Here is a 17,520-nt window from a genome sequence, read left to right on the forward strand (position 1 = left end):
TGTACGTCCGAGGGAAGCTCCTTCGATTTTCCCCTTCATCACTCAATAGATACTTTAAGTTGGGGAAAGTAGATGAGCAGCACAAGCGATTCATGGTTGAGGCAGATCAAGAAACGTACAGCGGAGTGATGGAATATTTATGCTTCAGGTGGGCCAAGTTCGAAGGGAATGCCCCAATGAGGAAAAGAGTAGATCGTCAAGCCCTAAAACCAAACGTGAAGTTGTGGAACCATTTTCTCAAAGGTAAGTTGATGCCAACATCTCACAACACCATTGTCCTCATGAAAAGATTGATGCTCTTGCACTCAATCATATACAGGAGGAAGATCGACATTGGAGAACTCATCTTCGAACAAATCCATGAGTGTTGCCAAGAGGAACCGGGGTAATTTACTATTTCCCAACCTGATAACTGCACTGTGTAGGAAAAAGAAAGTCCCCGAGGAGCCTTTTGAGGACTTCATTAAATCAAATGAGGGTATCACCAAGAAGAAGGTACCCGAGTTGATGAGTTTCGATGATAACGCCCCACATCAAGGGTTGGAGCGGGGCACAAAATTGGTTGTCGTGACTAGAATGACCGTTGTGGTCATGCACACTCGAGAAATGTGTGAAAAGATCGGGCGCCTAGAGGATCATATGGAGATCTACTTCGAGTATGTCAAGGCTAAGACGCGTAACTCAACACTTTCTTCAATGAGTTACTCCCGAACACTAACACCAGACTACCGACCTTCCCCAGTGTCATCCTCAAATATAATATGGGTGGTAGCACATTCCATGCCTCGACATCGTAAGTCCCTCCAGAAGTTCTCCCAAGAGTGCCCACTATGTGCCACCACTAGCAATCCATGTCCCACCCGTACCGAAGGAAGGCCAAGGCGATACAGAAGAGTTCCTCGGCTCCTCATCCTTTTCCACTTCCGATAGCAGTCAAGATACCCCACCCAACTTCTTCTCCGATGAAGATTTCACTCTAACACCGAAGCAACCCGAGCAAGATCCCATTCTGTCCCCGGTTTGTCAAGCTAGGCCCAGCACCAGTTCCAGCACAACTTACTCCTACTACCGAGCAGTCAACACCAGCACAAGCCTCGACCAACAAAAAGTGCTACAATAGAACGACAGACCGTATACTTCAGCCGTTTAACTCGACGATAGCAGCAGTAGACTCAGGATCTGAGAGTCCATCTCATCCCAAACGATGCCGAACGAGGGCGTCCAGTCAAGCCACCTCACCAAAGTGAGTTTTTATTTTAGTTTTAGTTTTTATATTTTTGCATCTGTATATAGCATCATGTAGCTTTAGTTTTCATGCATTGAGGACAATGCATTCCTCAAGTTTGGGGGAGGTATTGTACCATATTCTGCCATACTTTGTTAAAAAGGAGTTGATGATAATTGGTTGAAAATCTTTATTGTCATGACATAATCATGTTAAGATTATTGTTAGGAATGAATTAGGGATGCCCAATGATGAATGCATAATTTGATTGCCTAGGCCAGAATCATTGTTAAGACTGTCTAAAGAAGAGAACCAACCCTAGGCCTGATTATTTGAAATTTATAAACACGATTGTAGGTTATACTTGTTTCAGGTAATCTGTAAAATTTTTGGAAAAGAACTTTCTGCTTGCCGAGACTTCAAAAATATTTTAAGGGTAAAGTGAAAACTTTCTAGTGTTTAAAAAACTTGAAAAATAAAAAGGGACACTCCTCTGTGCAAAGGCATAAACAGAAAAACTCCATAAGAAATTAAGATTAGCCAAGGCATATGAGTGAATGAAAGTAGTCACATGATGACTCTGTCCAACTAGCTTGGGGGTGGAAGGTATTCTCCCTTTCACCTAGAGTGTGGAACAATTTAAGTTTTCTAATTACCATTATGCATAGACTGGTTACAATCACGCACACACAATAGTAAAGAATCCTGACTATGGAAGGGACTTGACTGATATGATTGTTGAACATGTTGAGGTCAAACATTTTTGTTGAGGGTTGAAATCTCAAACCATATGATTTTCTTAACACTGCTTTGCCATGACAATTTTGATTTTCTTCTAGTTATTGTACATTGCTTGAGGACAAGCAATAGCTTAAGTTTGGGGGTGTGATAACTCTGTAAAAAGACTCAATTTTTAGTCTTTTCACTTAAGTTATTGCTCGTCTAAATAAAGTATGCACAACCTTTTAGTTGCATTTAGTTGCATATATGTTATATTAGCTTGTGGTGGATATGTTTTGCTTAGGCAAGATTTATTTGGTCTGACTGATGCTGCTGAGGAGAAAGGGTTGTTTGGATTGTGTTTGTGCATGAAACTTACAGAGGAAGAACATTTCATTTGTGACAACGTAAATTTGCAAAGGCCAACGGAACAAATGAGAACGTGAGTAGCAGATTTATCTAGCCGAGGCAAGGTTTATCTGAAGAAGTCTGAAGCAGGTGTGACGAAACCACCTATGTCACACGCCAGCTGGATGACATACTTCATGTACAAGAAAGCCTTAATTATTCTGACAGCCGCCAGTCGTCTTTCCTTTTTAAGTCTGGGCATTTAATAACGGTTATTTAAGGAAACTCCAAAAGCATGCAAAGCCCTAGGAGATCTTTCCTTATAAATAACCAGTTGTATCCGCCAAGATGAGAAAAAAGGAAGAAGAGAGAAGAGCTTTATCCAAGGCATGAGCAACTATAGTTCTTTCCCACCATCAACCAACCAAACTTCCTTGGTGTCCTCTATAACCAGACTTTAGCAGAGCGGTGATCAGGTCTGAAGAGAGGCTGATCACCAAGGCAGGCGCGGTGCTGATCAGAATTGTCGCGATAGGGCCCCTGGTTTTGGGAGTCGTTCTTCCTTTATTATTTGCACTTTATCTATTTGGGGTTGTATTAAACGTTGAATCTTGGATGATTTTTTATAGCACCATGACTGTCTTACATGGTGTTAAACTTTGTTTTGCCTGAACAATATTTTTATGTTTTATGAATGATGAATTCTGTTTTACTTATGGTTGCTTTTCTCATCATTTAAATATTTTACCTTATGCTGTAAGAGCATCGAGAGATCGCCTGAGGTTTTGGTAAAACATGTCTTGGCAATGTAAGAGCATCGAGAGATAGCCTTTTGTCTAGATAGTGATTCTTAGATTCGAGACAATTAAGATATATCCACGTGAGTAATGGAATGAATCCATGATGGTGAAGTTCTAACTTGTTTTCCTTAGAGATAAGGAGTGAGTTTCAAACGACAAAAAAGGGTAGACGCTAGAGTAGGATAGACAATGCCTATAGTTCACGCTGAGAGGTATTGCTACAACAACAGTTTGACAAACCAAGGGTTGTAGTTAACACTGAGGAGTATTGCCGTAGCAACCGTCTAAGAATACCTAGTAATCCTGTCGGGCAACTTTAAAAAGTCATAGTAATTCATTCTAGACTTAGAATAATTGTTGTCAAGATAAAAGTTTAGCATAAGTGTTGTGTGATACTTCTGAATATGTGAGATTGTTGCATTATATTTAAACCTACACTTGTCTTATTTTATTCCAACATTCTGCATACTTATTTTGCCTCGACCAAACTTTTTTACAATCATTAAATCACTTCTTCATTTTATTAGTATTATTTCTTAAGCTGACACTTAGTAGGAATTATTTCGTGACACTAGTTCTCGTTGTGGTGAAAATATATTTCCAATCCAATCCTTGTGGAGACGATACTCACTTACCCTATATTACTTGAATCGATTGTGTATACTTGCACATATTTTCTTGTCTTAACATATACATTTACAAGCTATCACAGAACCTCAAGAATTGAGGAACTCAATACACAGAACAATCATCATTTTAGAAGTGGGCATGTTACCCGGCTAACGTGATTTTTTATAAACTAAACTTGATTTCCAGGGGTTTCTTGATGTTTTCAAATGAATTTTGAAAGAAGATAAGCCTAACTTTTAGGGGTTTATTGATGTCTTCAAATGGATTTTAAAAGAAGCTAAGCCTGATTTTCAAGGGTTTCTTGATGTCTTCAAATGAATTTTTAAATAAGCTAAGGCTAATTTTTTGGGGTTTCTTGATGATAACTGTAAATGAATTTTTGAAGAAACCAAGTTTGATTTTCAAATTTTTCTCGATGATAAGTCCTTCGAGCATTGTAACATACAATTGCATTATTCTAGTGATTTGTTGTGTCGAAGTCACAAGAAATGATGAATGTTTCTTGTACCAGAAGTTACGATGTTGAGCCAATGTTGAGTTCATAAGGGGTTTCTATAAATTCTAATTTGAATGTTGTGTTCTATCTACGCCAAGATTAAAATGGATAACTAGGAAGTTCTCTTTCTGCTAAATGGGTCATAGAACTTTGAAAAAATCAATTTGAGCAAACACCTTCAATTCCAGTTGTTTCTAAGGTTCCAATTATCTTTCTTGGCATGGATGTATTGTAGGACTTGTCAGGAAACACAAATATTCTATCAGTTTCTACGGTGATTAGTTCCAGACAGTGTCTATTAACTTCCCATCAAAAGGTAGCAACAAGTACATGGTCTCCAAATCTTGAAATAATATATTTTCTTCTCAAAACCTTTTGGCAAAGATGAAAGCTCTATTGGATTTCCACACAAGTTAAGGCAGGAGAAGCCAAATTTATCAAGGGCTAAAATTTACTGGGGCAAGATACACATATTCACAAGTCAAGATCCACAAGAATGCACTCAGGTGAGACAAATAAAGAAGACAACCAAACCAAGAAGAGAATGAAGACTGCTCTTGCAACTATTCCCAACCGATCAAGAAAATATGCACTCATACATATTACATGAATTTTACATCTTTGCATCATATATTCATCGTTTCATATAAACATGCTAAATTTTAATTTCCCTCTCATGAGGATATCCTGTAAAATATACTTTTGAGAAACTATTATATCCTTCTTAGGATTTTTTTCTAGAAAATTGTTTGAGTCCTTCTTATGACCATTTTTCTGGGATGTCGTTTAATTCATTTTTAGGATTGTCTCCCTAGAAACTGTTTCAATAATGCCTTTCTTAAACAACTTTTTCGTATGGAGAAGTCAACCATTTACCAGGAATTGGCCAGATTGCCTCAATGCGAGTGAGTAGTGTCGTTTCCAGGATGTACCTAACAAAGAAAAAAGCAAAGATAAAGGAACAAAGATTTACTAGACGATAGAATTTGCAACACTAAGATGACATCATGCATGCATAATTGGCATTTGCAAGATAGGAGCATACACATTCATTTTTCATCAAGTTTTGAATATTTGAAAGGAATTCAAAGAGTCAACAAAGATTTCATTTCATGACTTCATGAGGAATAAGATGATTTCAGCAAAGAATCAGTCCATATTTTTCACCATTGAAAAATAGATCTCAGCAAAAATATAGGACCATCAGGTCATTACATTCAGGTACTTTAAATACAAATCATTGACACATGATAATCTTTTGCAGGTTTAAAACTTTTCAAAGAGAGGATAAACCAATCAACATTTCTAGTGGTGAGTTCATAATGAGAAGAACTCATCTGATGAGGGAGAAGAAGTTCATATTGAGAAGAACTTGATCAACCTTAGCTCGATTCCATCACATAAAGAGTTGGAACAGCACCAATACTTGGCTCATCCATCATATACAAAGTTGGATCAACATCATCACTTCATTCGATTCTATCATAGAATGAGTTGGATCAATATTTCCAATGGAAGGGTTCATAATGAGAAATCGTCCGATGAGGGAGAAAAGTTCATAATGAGAAGAACATGTTCAACCTTAGCTCGATTCCGTCACATAAGGAGTTGGAACAACACCAACACTTTGCTCATCCATTACATCTAGAGTTGGATCAGCATCATCACTTTGATCGATTGCATCACAGATTGACGTGGATCAACATTTCCAGTTGAGAGTTCATAATGAGAAGAACTCGTCCAATGAAGGAGAAGAAGTTCATAATGAGAAGAACTTGTTCAACCTTAGTTCGTTTCCATCACATAAGAAGTTGGAACAACACAAGCACTTTGCTTATCCATCACATATGGAGTTGGATCAGCATCATCACTTTGTTCAATTCCATCAAAGAATGAGGTGGATCAACATTTCCAATGGAGAGTTCATAATGAGAAGAACTCATCCGATGAGGGAGAAGAAGTTCATAATGAGAAGAACTTGTTCAACCTTAGCTCGATTCCATCGCATAAGGAGTTGGAACAGCACCGACCTTGGCTTATCCATCACATAAGTAGTTGGATCAGCATCATCATTTCGCTCGTCCATCATATAAGGAGTTGGATCAATATCAACATTTCCCTTGTCCATCATATAAGGAGTTGGATCAGTATCACCTTGGCTCGTCCATCACATAAGGAGTTGGATCAGCATCACCTTGGGTCAACCATCGCAAAGGAGTTGGGTCAACGTTTCCGAGAGAATAAGTTCATAATGAGAAGAACATATTCAATCAGATCTTACCCATCGCAGAAGGAAGTGGATTGACAACCCCGGCGAAGAGTTCATAATGAGAAGAACTCGTAGCTCGAAGAACAATGATTCTGTAAAAAATGGTGTTTTATATCTTTGTTCTATTCTCGTTCCACAATAATGAGCAAAGAGGGGCAGCTGTAATCACCATTTTTTTACTATTTATTATTATTATTATTATTATTATTATTATTATTATAAAGCAAACCCAGCAGTCCAATACATAACCCAGGCCCAAATTACATCACTAACAGACCCAAGCAACGACCCAAAGTAATTAGGGTTTTTGAACCATAGTTTTTCCACAGTCATGACAGCCTTCACTGTTTCCAGTCACCACCGTTGACTATTCAAGCTCCGAGCACCATGTTGGTCATTGTCAAAAGGCCAATCTTTCCATTGTTTCGTAACAGTAAAATGAGCAAATTAAGCAAACCAAATCAAGAAAATCGGGGCAGTTAATAGAAGCAATCAGGACTTCACCTACCTTATCTACCCTATTACATGGCCTACAGAACACATACAGTTGCCTTACCAAACACTCATCTCAAGCACACCACCATCATTTAAATACAAGCATGCAACAACAAGATAAATGGAGAAAGGGGAAGATTTTCCATTTTTTTGTAAAATGGAAAGGGTAGAATTCGAAAACAAAATTTTGTAAAGGAGGAGACCCTCTATTCAAAAGCAATAAAAAGAGAAAAACATCATATATACATATATTTATTTATTATTTTATTTTTTTAAACCTTACAAACTAAAAAAGGTGCCTTACCTTAGGCCGGAGGCTTCGTCGGCGTCGGGGAACCTTGTTCAAATATCCAAACAATTAGGAGGAGAAGAGAGGCCAGCAAACAACATATCTTGAAATTGGCCCGATCAAACGGTGGGCGGCAGAGATCGGGGCAGTGAAAGCTGAAGCGTTCTCGGCCATTTTTGCGGAGTTGGAGGCCGGATCTCGTGAAATAGAGCCCACTCGCGATGCCAAGATGAATCACCCGGTGAGTTTTGGGCCCGAACGGCCACCGACGACGATAGGCGACGGAACTCTCGTCGGATTCTGGGAAAGTTTATAGATAAGGGAGAGTTTCTTTCTCTAAAAAAGAAAAAAGAAAAGAAAATGAGAGAAAAATAAAAAATGAACAAAAATGGTTTATATAAGCCAAACCAAATGATGTTGTTTTGGGGTTCCCATATGTGCATTTTGAACCCGAACGATCTAACCCTCTCTGCAGTCCTAGCTATTTCCTCTCATGTTTAATTTGGTCCCCAATTTCAACATATTTCATTTATTTTCTTAAATTTAGTGTCCTTGCTTTGATATTTTCCATTTTTGCGTTTTAATACTAATTTTTGGTTTATTTGTTTTCAGGTCCTCTTATCTTTGCCACGTTTTAGCATTTTAGTCCATGTCTATTTACAACATTGTATATTTAATTTTGCGTTTATTTCAATTTAGTTACTTGTTCAGTTTCTTTAATTAATCATTATTTAGCCCCTGAACATTCTATAAATTTGTAATTTAATCATTAATTTTAATTGTTTTATTGTAATTTAATCCCTAAATTATTCTTTTCTATCTTAGTCCCTAGATTAATTGTATTTTTAGTTTTAGCCCTATAGGATTAAAGTCCTTACATATTAGTCATTATACTTTATTTTTACACTTTAGTCACTGAAATCTTTTTATTATTTTGATTTTGACATGCTGAATTTTATTACTTTTTATTTTAGTCACTTGTTTACTATGTTATTCCTTTTAAATTAGTCATTGATTTTTGTTTTGTTTCATTTTAGCCACTGATTGATTCTGTCTCTTTATTTTATTTTCGAATTTTATGTCGTAGTTTCAATTTATGCATTTTGTTCATTGTTTACTTCTGATTTGATATTGTTTTTTTATTTTGTACATTTTAGTCCTTTACTTAACGTTTTAATTTTAGCTTTGCATTTTTGATTCACTTCAAGTTAGTCCTTTTGTATTCAATTTTGCCTTCAATTTTAAATTTCTTTTAATTTAGTCCTGGTTAGATCATTTGTCTTTTTAAATTAACCCCTAACTTATAACTTTATATTCGATTATTTAGTTACTGTTATTTAAACTTTTTCCTTTTGACATTCTGTTATTTTAATTTCTGCTTAAAATTATTAATTGTTTACGTTTTAGGCATTTCAATTCCAGCTTTTAATTTTTCGCATTGTTTCGATTTATTCTTTATATTTTGATTTCTTGCATCTTGGTCCTTTTACTTTATGTTTTAATTTCATAATTATATTTTTAATTGATTGCAATTTAGTCCTTTTATTTGGTAGTTACTTTTAATTTTTCCTTTAATTTTAAATGTCTTCACATTTAGTCTCAATTTTAGATTTTAATTATTAAACCTTTTGATTTAGATTTAGAATATTTTATTACTAATCTAGATTACTTAGATTTTAGGTGTAGTCCTTAAATTTAGGCTCCTTTAAATTTCATCCCTAAACTTTTAATTTAGGAGAATTTTTTATTTGGTCCTCGCTTATGCTCAAGGTTCCGAATTAATTATTCGATACTTCATAATTAACTAAAATTAATTAGGATTAATATTAGAGCCTTCATCTTAGGCTTAATTTCACCTTTAGTCCTTAAATTAGGAGAATTCTTAATTTGGTCCTCGCTTTTGCTCAAGGTTCCACTTTAATTATTCGAATTACAATATTGATTAAAATTAATTTAAGTTAATATTAGATCCTCCACTTTAGATTAGATTTTAATTTAGTCCCTTTAATTTAGGGAGTAATATGAGTTGGCCCTCGCCTAAATGCTCAAGGGATCATATCGATTATTCGATTTAATAACTGGATAAAATCAAGTAGAATTAATATTAGAGCCTACATTTTTAGGTTTATTCATCTAGGCTCTTTAATTATTCATAATTTGACACTTAAAGATAGAAAAAGCTTTAATCAACCTTTAGTTTAATTAGGATTAATAATAAATCGTTTGATTGCATCATGTTTTAGAACCTAAGGCAATGTTCACTTATGAAGGAGTCAATAGTATATCTCCCACAAGTATGCTCAGGGGGTGACTACTAGTGATTCCCGAAATAGGTCAAAATCCTCTTCAAGATTGCATTATGATTTTCTAAAATATCGAGGCAATGTTTGATTATTTGGCACAATAGCTGATCTCCCGCATTCATGCTAGGGGAAAATGTTATTGGCTTTAATAAAGGAATACCCTTTTCAACTTTGCATCCGTAATGATTTTTAAATTAGATGAAGTTCGAACTCAAAATTTTCAATTTTAAATATAGGGCAATCAATTAGTTACCAATTTTTTGGCACTGTGGGGGTGCTAATCCTTCCCCACTCCTAACTGACTCCCGAACCTATTTTCTGGTTTTCTTAGACTCTAAACTTAGTATTTTGATAAAAATAAAATGTTTTATTAAAATCACCTGGTTTTTATGGTGTCCCGATCGCACCTTAAAATAATTGGTGGCAACTTCCTACATTTCAAAATCTTTTCAAAGAAAAACCCCTTAAGTCGTACTAGTTTTTTTCCCACCCAGGCAAAAAAACAATGTTGACAGATTGCAATGGTGATTGAGCGTTTATTGTCAAATGGTTAAGTGTACTTAGAACATATACTACTTTGTAATCACCTCTAGCTTAATAAAAAAATAATTTTTTGTCAATATATGATCTTTTGATTGAAAAAAATTAAGGAAAGGTGTGGAGTTGAGGTGTCAAATTCTCGAATGGGTTGAGTTTGTCAGAGTTAAGTTATTATTGTTATTCTTTCAAGTTCTAGATTAGGGCATCAAGTATGCAGGGATTTATCTGAACGTTCAATATCAAATGATTGAAAGTTCTTGCACATATATTGTATTATTTTCATTTCATATTAATAAAAAATTAATTTGAAAAATGTCCCTAATATTTTAGGTAGTTTCTCTTTTATCTTTTTAGTATTGTTACTTTTGTTAGGGATGAGTAAAACTCGACTCCACTAGAATTAATTTGAAAAATGTCCCTAATCTTTTTGTTAATTTGAAAAAAATTAATTTTTTTCGACTCCACTAGAATTAATTTTGAGTCATAATTTCATAAACTAGACTTGGCTCAAGTAATTTCAAATTCGAGTCGACTTATAAAATATAACTCAAATAATTTGAATTTTTTTAATAATTAATGGATCGATGTTCAAGTTTGAGTTAAGTCAATCGACTCTATATGATAACTGTATATCACATATGAAAAAATATAAAGAAATATACATGTAATGTACATGGTTATAGAAAAGCGTTTAAATTGGAATCAAATAATACTATAATGTTATAAATATTTATAATTAAATTTAAACATAAACTCAAATAAAAAATATTGAAGTAAAATGTGAGTTGTAAAATATGACTCGTCAACTCAAATAACCCAAATTTTTTTACTCGACTCAACTCATCAAACGCTCACCCCTAGCTCTTGAAATAGAAAAGGGTAAACTACGAGTTTAGTACGTAAACTTTTAATTTTTTTCAAAATCATGCCTAACGTTTAGTTTTTGTTTCATTTTAGTACCCAACCGTTAAAACTTAACGAACAGACTGACAAGGCATAGCTCCAGTGGACAGACGACCAATCTAAACGGTGGACCACGAGAGAATGACGAGTCGACCAACATAGTCTAATTCCAGGCCCATCAGACGGTTGACGATGGAGACCAGAGGATGAAGAAGTCGAAGAATTAATCGTTGATTTGGGGAGATTGAGACATTTTTTTGGTGAAACGGAGGCCGGAATCACATTTAGAGGATCGAAAAGGTGCAGAATGGAAAGTTTGGACTTCATTGGTCGACAGATGTGACGGCCGACGACTGTAGAAATGGTTGTCGACGAACCAATCCCTTAAGTTTTTAACGGTGTGCTGCTAAAATAAAACAAAAACTAAACGTTAGGTATGATTTTGAAAAAATTGAAAGTTTAAGTATTAAAACTGATAGTTTAAATATCCAACACGTAATTTACCCTAAAAAATGAGTGTTTGCATTCTGTACCAAAAAATGGCCAGAGAGGCTTCAGACATGGTTATGTAATAGTTAAAGACATAAAAACCAACAGCAAGAGAGTGTTTAGAACCAACGATAGCTGATTTGCCCATTCAGACTATTGAAGTTTGCATTCATGTAGCATCTGTAATTTTGAAGCAGACCATGACCACAGACCCTATTACGAGAACACATTCTTTTTTAGACATAATTTTTTAGACATAATGACAAAATTAACGCTTAAAATTTGTTTAAATAGTCACTTTAATTATTTTTTTAAAATATTTTAACCTCAACATTTTAATTTTTTATTAAAATAATTCATATTAGATGGAAATCGTTAATTGACGAATGATCAACACATGCTACTGATACGACATTTCCACGTGTGTTTAATTGTTGACATGTCATTTGTCATATCACTAAAGTGATAATGTGGCATGTGACATTTCACCCAAAATTATGACGTGTCATGTGTCATGTCACCAAACACATGTAAAAATGTCATGTCAATAATATATGTTTATCGTTAGTCAACTAACGATATCCAACAGGTGATATTTTAACCAAAAAATAAAATATTATAAGCCAAAAGATTCTAAAAAAGTAAATATCAAAGTGATCCTTTAAGTAAACATTAAGGACTAATTTCATCATTATACTTTTTTACTCATTGTATCACTCAAATTATAGATTTAATTATAGAATTTAGATTTTAGTGTTGTTATTTTTAAAAAAATATATATTAAAAATAAATTTATTATTATAGTTTAATTTTAAAGAAAATTAAGGATTTTAAACTAGATTTGTAGAACTTAAAGAATTCTTCAGTGTAACAAACATCAAATTCATATTTGGAAGATCAAAAGATATTGAATTAAAAATTTTAAGGTTTAACGATTGTTACAATATTTGACAGTGGCCGACAACGATAGAGTGATGATAACAACAAAAAGCTTTAATCAAGTTTAAAAAGTAAATTAATATTTTATCTAAAATTCAAATATATCCTTAAAAATTGACATAAATTTAAATTAATATTTACATAAAATTAAGAAGTCAAGTAAAATTTAACTTTTTTTTAACTAAGGTGCCAAATGTATTTAACGATAAAAAATCGATTTCAACAAAAAAATGTTATAAATTTAAATAATTTTTTAGATGAGAAGATAATATTTTAGGTCAAATTTATATAATATTTACAGTTATAACAAAAAAATATTATAAATTTGTATAATTTATTCGATTATAAACTCTAAAACCATCACAATATAACATTTTCAATTGTAATTAAAAATGTTAAAAATTTGTATAATTTTTTAAGTTGAACATGATAATATTTTAGGTACAAAATCACCTTAAATTAATTATCACACAACCTCCACTGTTTATTACTAAAAAAACCCACCAGGTCTTCTTCTAACAACAAATAAAAAGGTAAGGACAAGGAACACAATTTCCACATTTTAGCCAAATCATAGAGCGCCCAAGTTTCTTCCACCTCACCCGCCATTGCCCGACTAGCAAAAGTTTCTTAGCAGCTGCTCCTAATATTGAAATTTAGGCAATAGCATAGAAGATAAAAACATTAAACAGTTAATTTTACTACAGAACAACAATACTTCTTATTATCTGAGAACCATAACCATGGTTTTTGCCAAATCTAACAAACTACTAGCTATATAATGCAAACTAGCAACTGTCCAGGTTCAGGGAGCAAGTGAACACGGTGTGGTTTGATTGAATGGGATACCAGCAACAGCCAACCTGCAAACCATTACATGAATGTCAAGTAAACATAGATACCGAAGCTCATTGACGGATATTCATAAAACTCTTTCAGAAACACAATCTTACCGAGTATCAGCATTTAGTCTAGCCCGTTTTTTCTTCTTCTTCTGTGACTTTCTTGATGAGTGTTCACCAATTGAAGCCTGTCCAACGGCAGAAGGCACAAAAGCAATTGGAAGATCAATGCGCTCAGTACCTTGTCCTACAGTTGGATTCTTGAATTCATGGCGAGGATGTTTTGCTCCCGAGCTTGGCTGTAGAGATGCACTAGCTGGCACACAGTTAGTGGTTACAGTAACTTCAACCTCTTCATTGTTGTGGATCACTCTGTTTGCCTCGGCAAGTGTAGTGTCGAAATTGACAATGTTCGAATCCTTGACTTTATTCGAGGCATTCTGAAGTTTAGTTTTGGATCTGATGATCTCTGAAACAACTATCACATACCTATCATCAACTGCATTATTGGTCAAACAAAAATATCAGAAACTCATCCAGCTAAGTTGATTAAAATCATGGAAAAATATTTGTGGTTTTCTTCAAAAAAGGAGAAGAATGAATACCAAGAAGGGATTGGATGACAGCACGTGCAGCTAATTGTTCAGCCTCTTTCTTAGTTCTACCAGTTTCCCCTCTGTAAGTTGCACCATTGAGAACCAAAGTAGACACAAAAACGGGAGGCAATCCTTCAGACTGAATGGTAGTGTAAGCTGGCAATTCCAGATTCGTCTTGACCACAAATTCATTCAAGATAGACTTGCACAACATGATATCCTAATGTACCAACCACAAACAGTTTAGCAAAACCCAAAGCTGATATCAAAGTTTTTTTTGATATGCAAGTATGATGTAAATTTAAGGATCTTTATATTCAGAAAACATTTTCCATTTCCTATTTTCATTTTCATTTTCATGTACACTTATTAATTATTTATAATTAACAACTGAGATAGTAGACAACATGATATCAAAGTCAAACACCTTATCGAACTTTGTCCTCTTTTTAACAATGGACCAAGATATGATAAATGAGACCAAATATGTACCAATTTGACAAGTAAGTTTCAAGACAAACAGCTATGAATAACCAACAAACATATAAATAAAGGAAGATGTAAGCAACAAACCACTTGATCGAGAGAACAGCCTTCATCTTTTAATTTCTTCGATATACACTCCAGTGCATGTTTGGCAACATCCTGTTCAGCAGCTTTTATATTTGAAAAGGTGCTCTCAGAAGTATATGTTACACCATCAACTAACACAGTTGACCGAAACTTTGGTGCATGCATAGGTCCTTCATTAAAAGTTTGATACACTGGAAGCTGTATAGATGATCGTTGTGTAAATTCTTGTAACCGATTCTTATACATTAAGGGTCCTGAAGGTCCTACACAAAATCACACATGAATTAGATAGGGATTCCGACTTTATTTAAGTTAAAAAGAAGGCAAAAGACAAAATATGGCTTACAAGCGAGTCAAAAAATAAAATAAACTGTGCAACATGAATTCAACCAAAAAAAATATAAGAGAAAAATTGTCCATACACGAGTACTGTCAACAGCAGTAGGCGCACTTTAAGCGCTAAGATCTCTATATATTCTAAGGTGCAAGGTGCAGCAAGAAAGCACTCGCCTGAGTAAAGCACTAGTTCTGTCAACAGCAATTTCAATTCCAAAATGCCAACTCTTTAATCTTTCTAAACCTGCTTGTGCTACTGCAACCTACGACTTCCACTCTAATTCTACCTTCATAATACCCTTTACACATGTAGGAATTAATGTTATTATTTGCCACTACAATTAAACTTTATATCCTCTACTAGGCCTTTTCCATCCTAGATCAAAATAATGCTACCTATTTTTACACCTTTCCCTTCCTACCCTTCCATAACAACATCCAAATAAAGGATGTTTATCACCTGTTTTGCTCCCTTTCCCTTGGCTAGCTGGTAGCAAGATACTTTCTGGAGGCAACAACAAGACATCCACTCTTTCCCATATTTTAGCACTTTAATAGCCCCTAATAATACTGTGATTATACATTTCAAAGATATTAGATAATTACGTAAGGAATAACTTTGAAAAGAGGCTACAAGAAAAATTCCTGCTGCTAGCATTATGGCAGCAAGTGTGATAGCCAAAATAGGATTAGGCTCCTCCATGGCATCAAGCAACCATTCATGAATGAAATTTCACAGAATCAGAAACTGCACCATCAATAATATAGAGGTATATAAAATAACAGAAGAAAAAAGAACTCGTTGTTACCAATCAAGTTATTAAATATTTCAAACAATTTTATTTCGTAAATGGGGCAAAACGCAGTAGAAAAAGGCATATTTCCTTGTGAAGACCTTCCGAAACAAAAGTCCATTTTGGGAGCATTGCTCCTTCCCCCCTTCCAACCAATCCCTTGACCCTCCGTGTGAATAGCCGAAAAAGAAAAGAATATCGTTCCCCTTCAAATAATAGAAAGTCTATGTTTTCAATTTTTAATGAAAATGCAAAAAGCACTTTTCACAAGGTATCATTGCTTAAAGACTTGAAACAAGAGTCGATTTCAAAGAATAGCCAAAAAAAATTCCATTTTATAAGTTCTCAAGTAGGTTCAGATTATCAACAAGTTTGAAAGAGGACCTCCTCAAGTTTTACTGTAACATTGAAAACTTTAAATATTCCAAGATTTTTACAGCACGAACTGATCAAACTGCATGTCTAAGAAATTCACCAAAAAAGGGGGGAAACTACATTTAACGAAAAGCAATCATGAAATGTAAAACCCACATTTCAAAATCCTTTCCCTTTTTATTTTATTTTGTATTTTCTATCTCCGCGTGCATTCAGTCCATCAAAGCATAAAACCCTAGAAAATTCAATTGGGCAAAGCAAACAAATAACAGTAAAATTCAACCAAAAATTCCTTTCAAACGCCCATAAGAGAAATCAATTACATCTAAAGAGAACCCAAACTTCTTTTTGCATGTACGAACCAAAAATTGACTTTTCTGCAGCCAAAAAGACAAATGAATTGTAATACTTACTAGAAGCAGATGAACGATCCAAGGGGCACGCTGAAGACACCGCCAAAGAAGAAGGAGGGCCTACTGGTGCTGGAGGTTGATCGACGAGGGAGGGTTGAGGAAAATGCATTAAGGGATTCTCCATATTTGAAGCGGATCCTTTTCTTTTTCTTCTTCTTCTTCTTCTTCAACTCACGCTTCAGCCAGGTTAGATACAGGCCGTCTGGCCAATCTGGATATTAATGGAGATTACTTGCCAAACCAAGAGGTAGTAATTGGACGGTTGGATTTAAATTTGAATTTGATTTGTTTCCTGTTGATGTTGTGTAGATTATTCAGGTTTAATTTTAGATTTGGTTTCCACTAAAAATATTTTACAATTTTAACTATATATATATATATATATATTATCAAGAAGCACTAGAGAAAAAATAATATGTTCTTAGACAAATAGAAACGAAAGCACGAACGGTGTGGTTTTAATAATAAGAGCAAGCATAAGATTATTTTAGATAATTTATCTAGCAATTTAAATGATAAAAGAAAATATTATTTACTCAAATTTTTAGGTTTGAGTAGTTGCGATGCAAAGTGTGTGTGCTCGTTACTAATAATTAAAAAAAGTTATGAATAGATACTATTTATAATCAATCTAAATTATTAAAAAAATAATTCTAGTAATAAAAAATAGATCGAGAAACATATTCTCGTAACCGACAAAATAAAAAGACGACACCTTGAGGAGAAGATTGATAAAAACCTACAATTCTAATGAGACAGAAGAGAAACTGTTAGAGAGGAGAGGTTTTGAGCTGTGGTGTATCATCTACTAAAGATCATGACATAGGATCATAGTAAAAATTCACCAAGATCTGTTGGAATGACATAGATAGAGGGGGCAACATGACATAGAATCGTAGTAAAAATCTATCAAAATCCACTGGAATGGCAGAGACAAAGGAAGCAATAAAAAGAGATTAAAGAAAGTGATATGATAAGGAAAATAGAGATATGATCAAAAGAGAAGGGAGAAAATGACAAAAGAAAAATACCTAGTGACCGTCGTAAAGATCATCGATCATGATGGGAAAAATTCAAACATGAAGAAGAAAAGAAAAGAGGGAAAGGATTGGAAAGGAAATGGAAGGCAGAAAGAAGGAAAATGA

General features: G+C 34.2%; 1 protein-coding gene across 2 annotated transcripts; it reads right to left on the bottom strand.

Moving 5' to 3' along the window:
- Positions 1-13,115: 13,115 nt before the first annotated feature.
- Positions 13,116-16,657, bottom strand: LOC120182483 (double-stranded RNA-binding protein 4-like). Of its 2 annotated transcripts, XM_039187454.1 has the most exons (5): positions 16,376-16,657; positions 14,458-14,720; positions 13,894-14,104; positions 13,400-13,787; positions 13,116-13,309 (listed from the first exon to the last, which is right to left on the bottom strand). In XM_039187454.1, exons 1-5 carry the CDS (start codon positions 16,497-16,499, stop codon positions 13,252-13,254), a joined length of 1,044 nt encoding a protein of 347 aa, XP_039043385.1. In that variant the 5' UTR covers positions 16,500-16,657; the 3' UTR covers positions 13,116-13,251. The 2 variants fall into 2 exon arrangements, with proteins under 2 accessions (XP_039043385.1, XP_039043386.1); XM_039187455.1 differs by lacking the exon at positions 13,116-13,309 and having other exon boundaries at positions 13,396-13,787; positions 16,376-16,656.
- Positions 16,658-17,520: the final 863 nt, after the last annotated feature.

This window comes from Hibiscus syriacus, unplaced genomic scaffold (genome assembly GCF_006381635.1).
Source record: "Hibiscus syriacus cultivar Baekdansim isolate YM2019G1 unplaced genomic scaffold, ASM638163v2 tig00112673_pilon, whole genome shotgun sequence".
In the NCBI taxonomy this organism is placed as follows: domain Eukaryota; kingdom Viridiplantae; phylum Streptophyta; class Magnoliopsida; order Malvales; family Malvaceae; genus Hibiscus; species Hibiscus syriacus.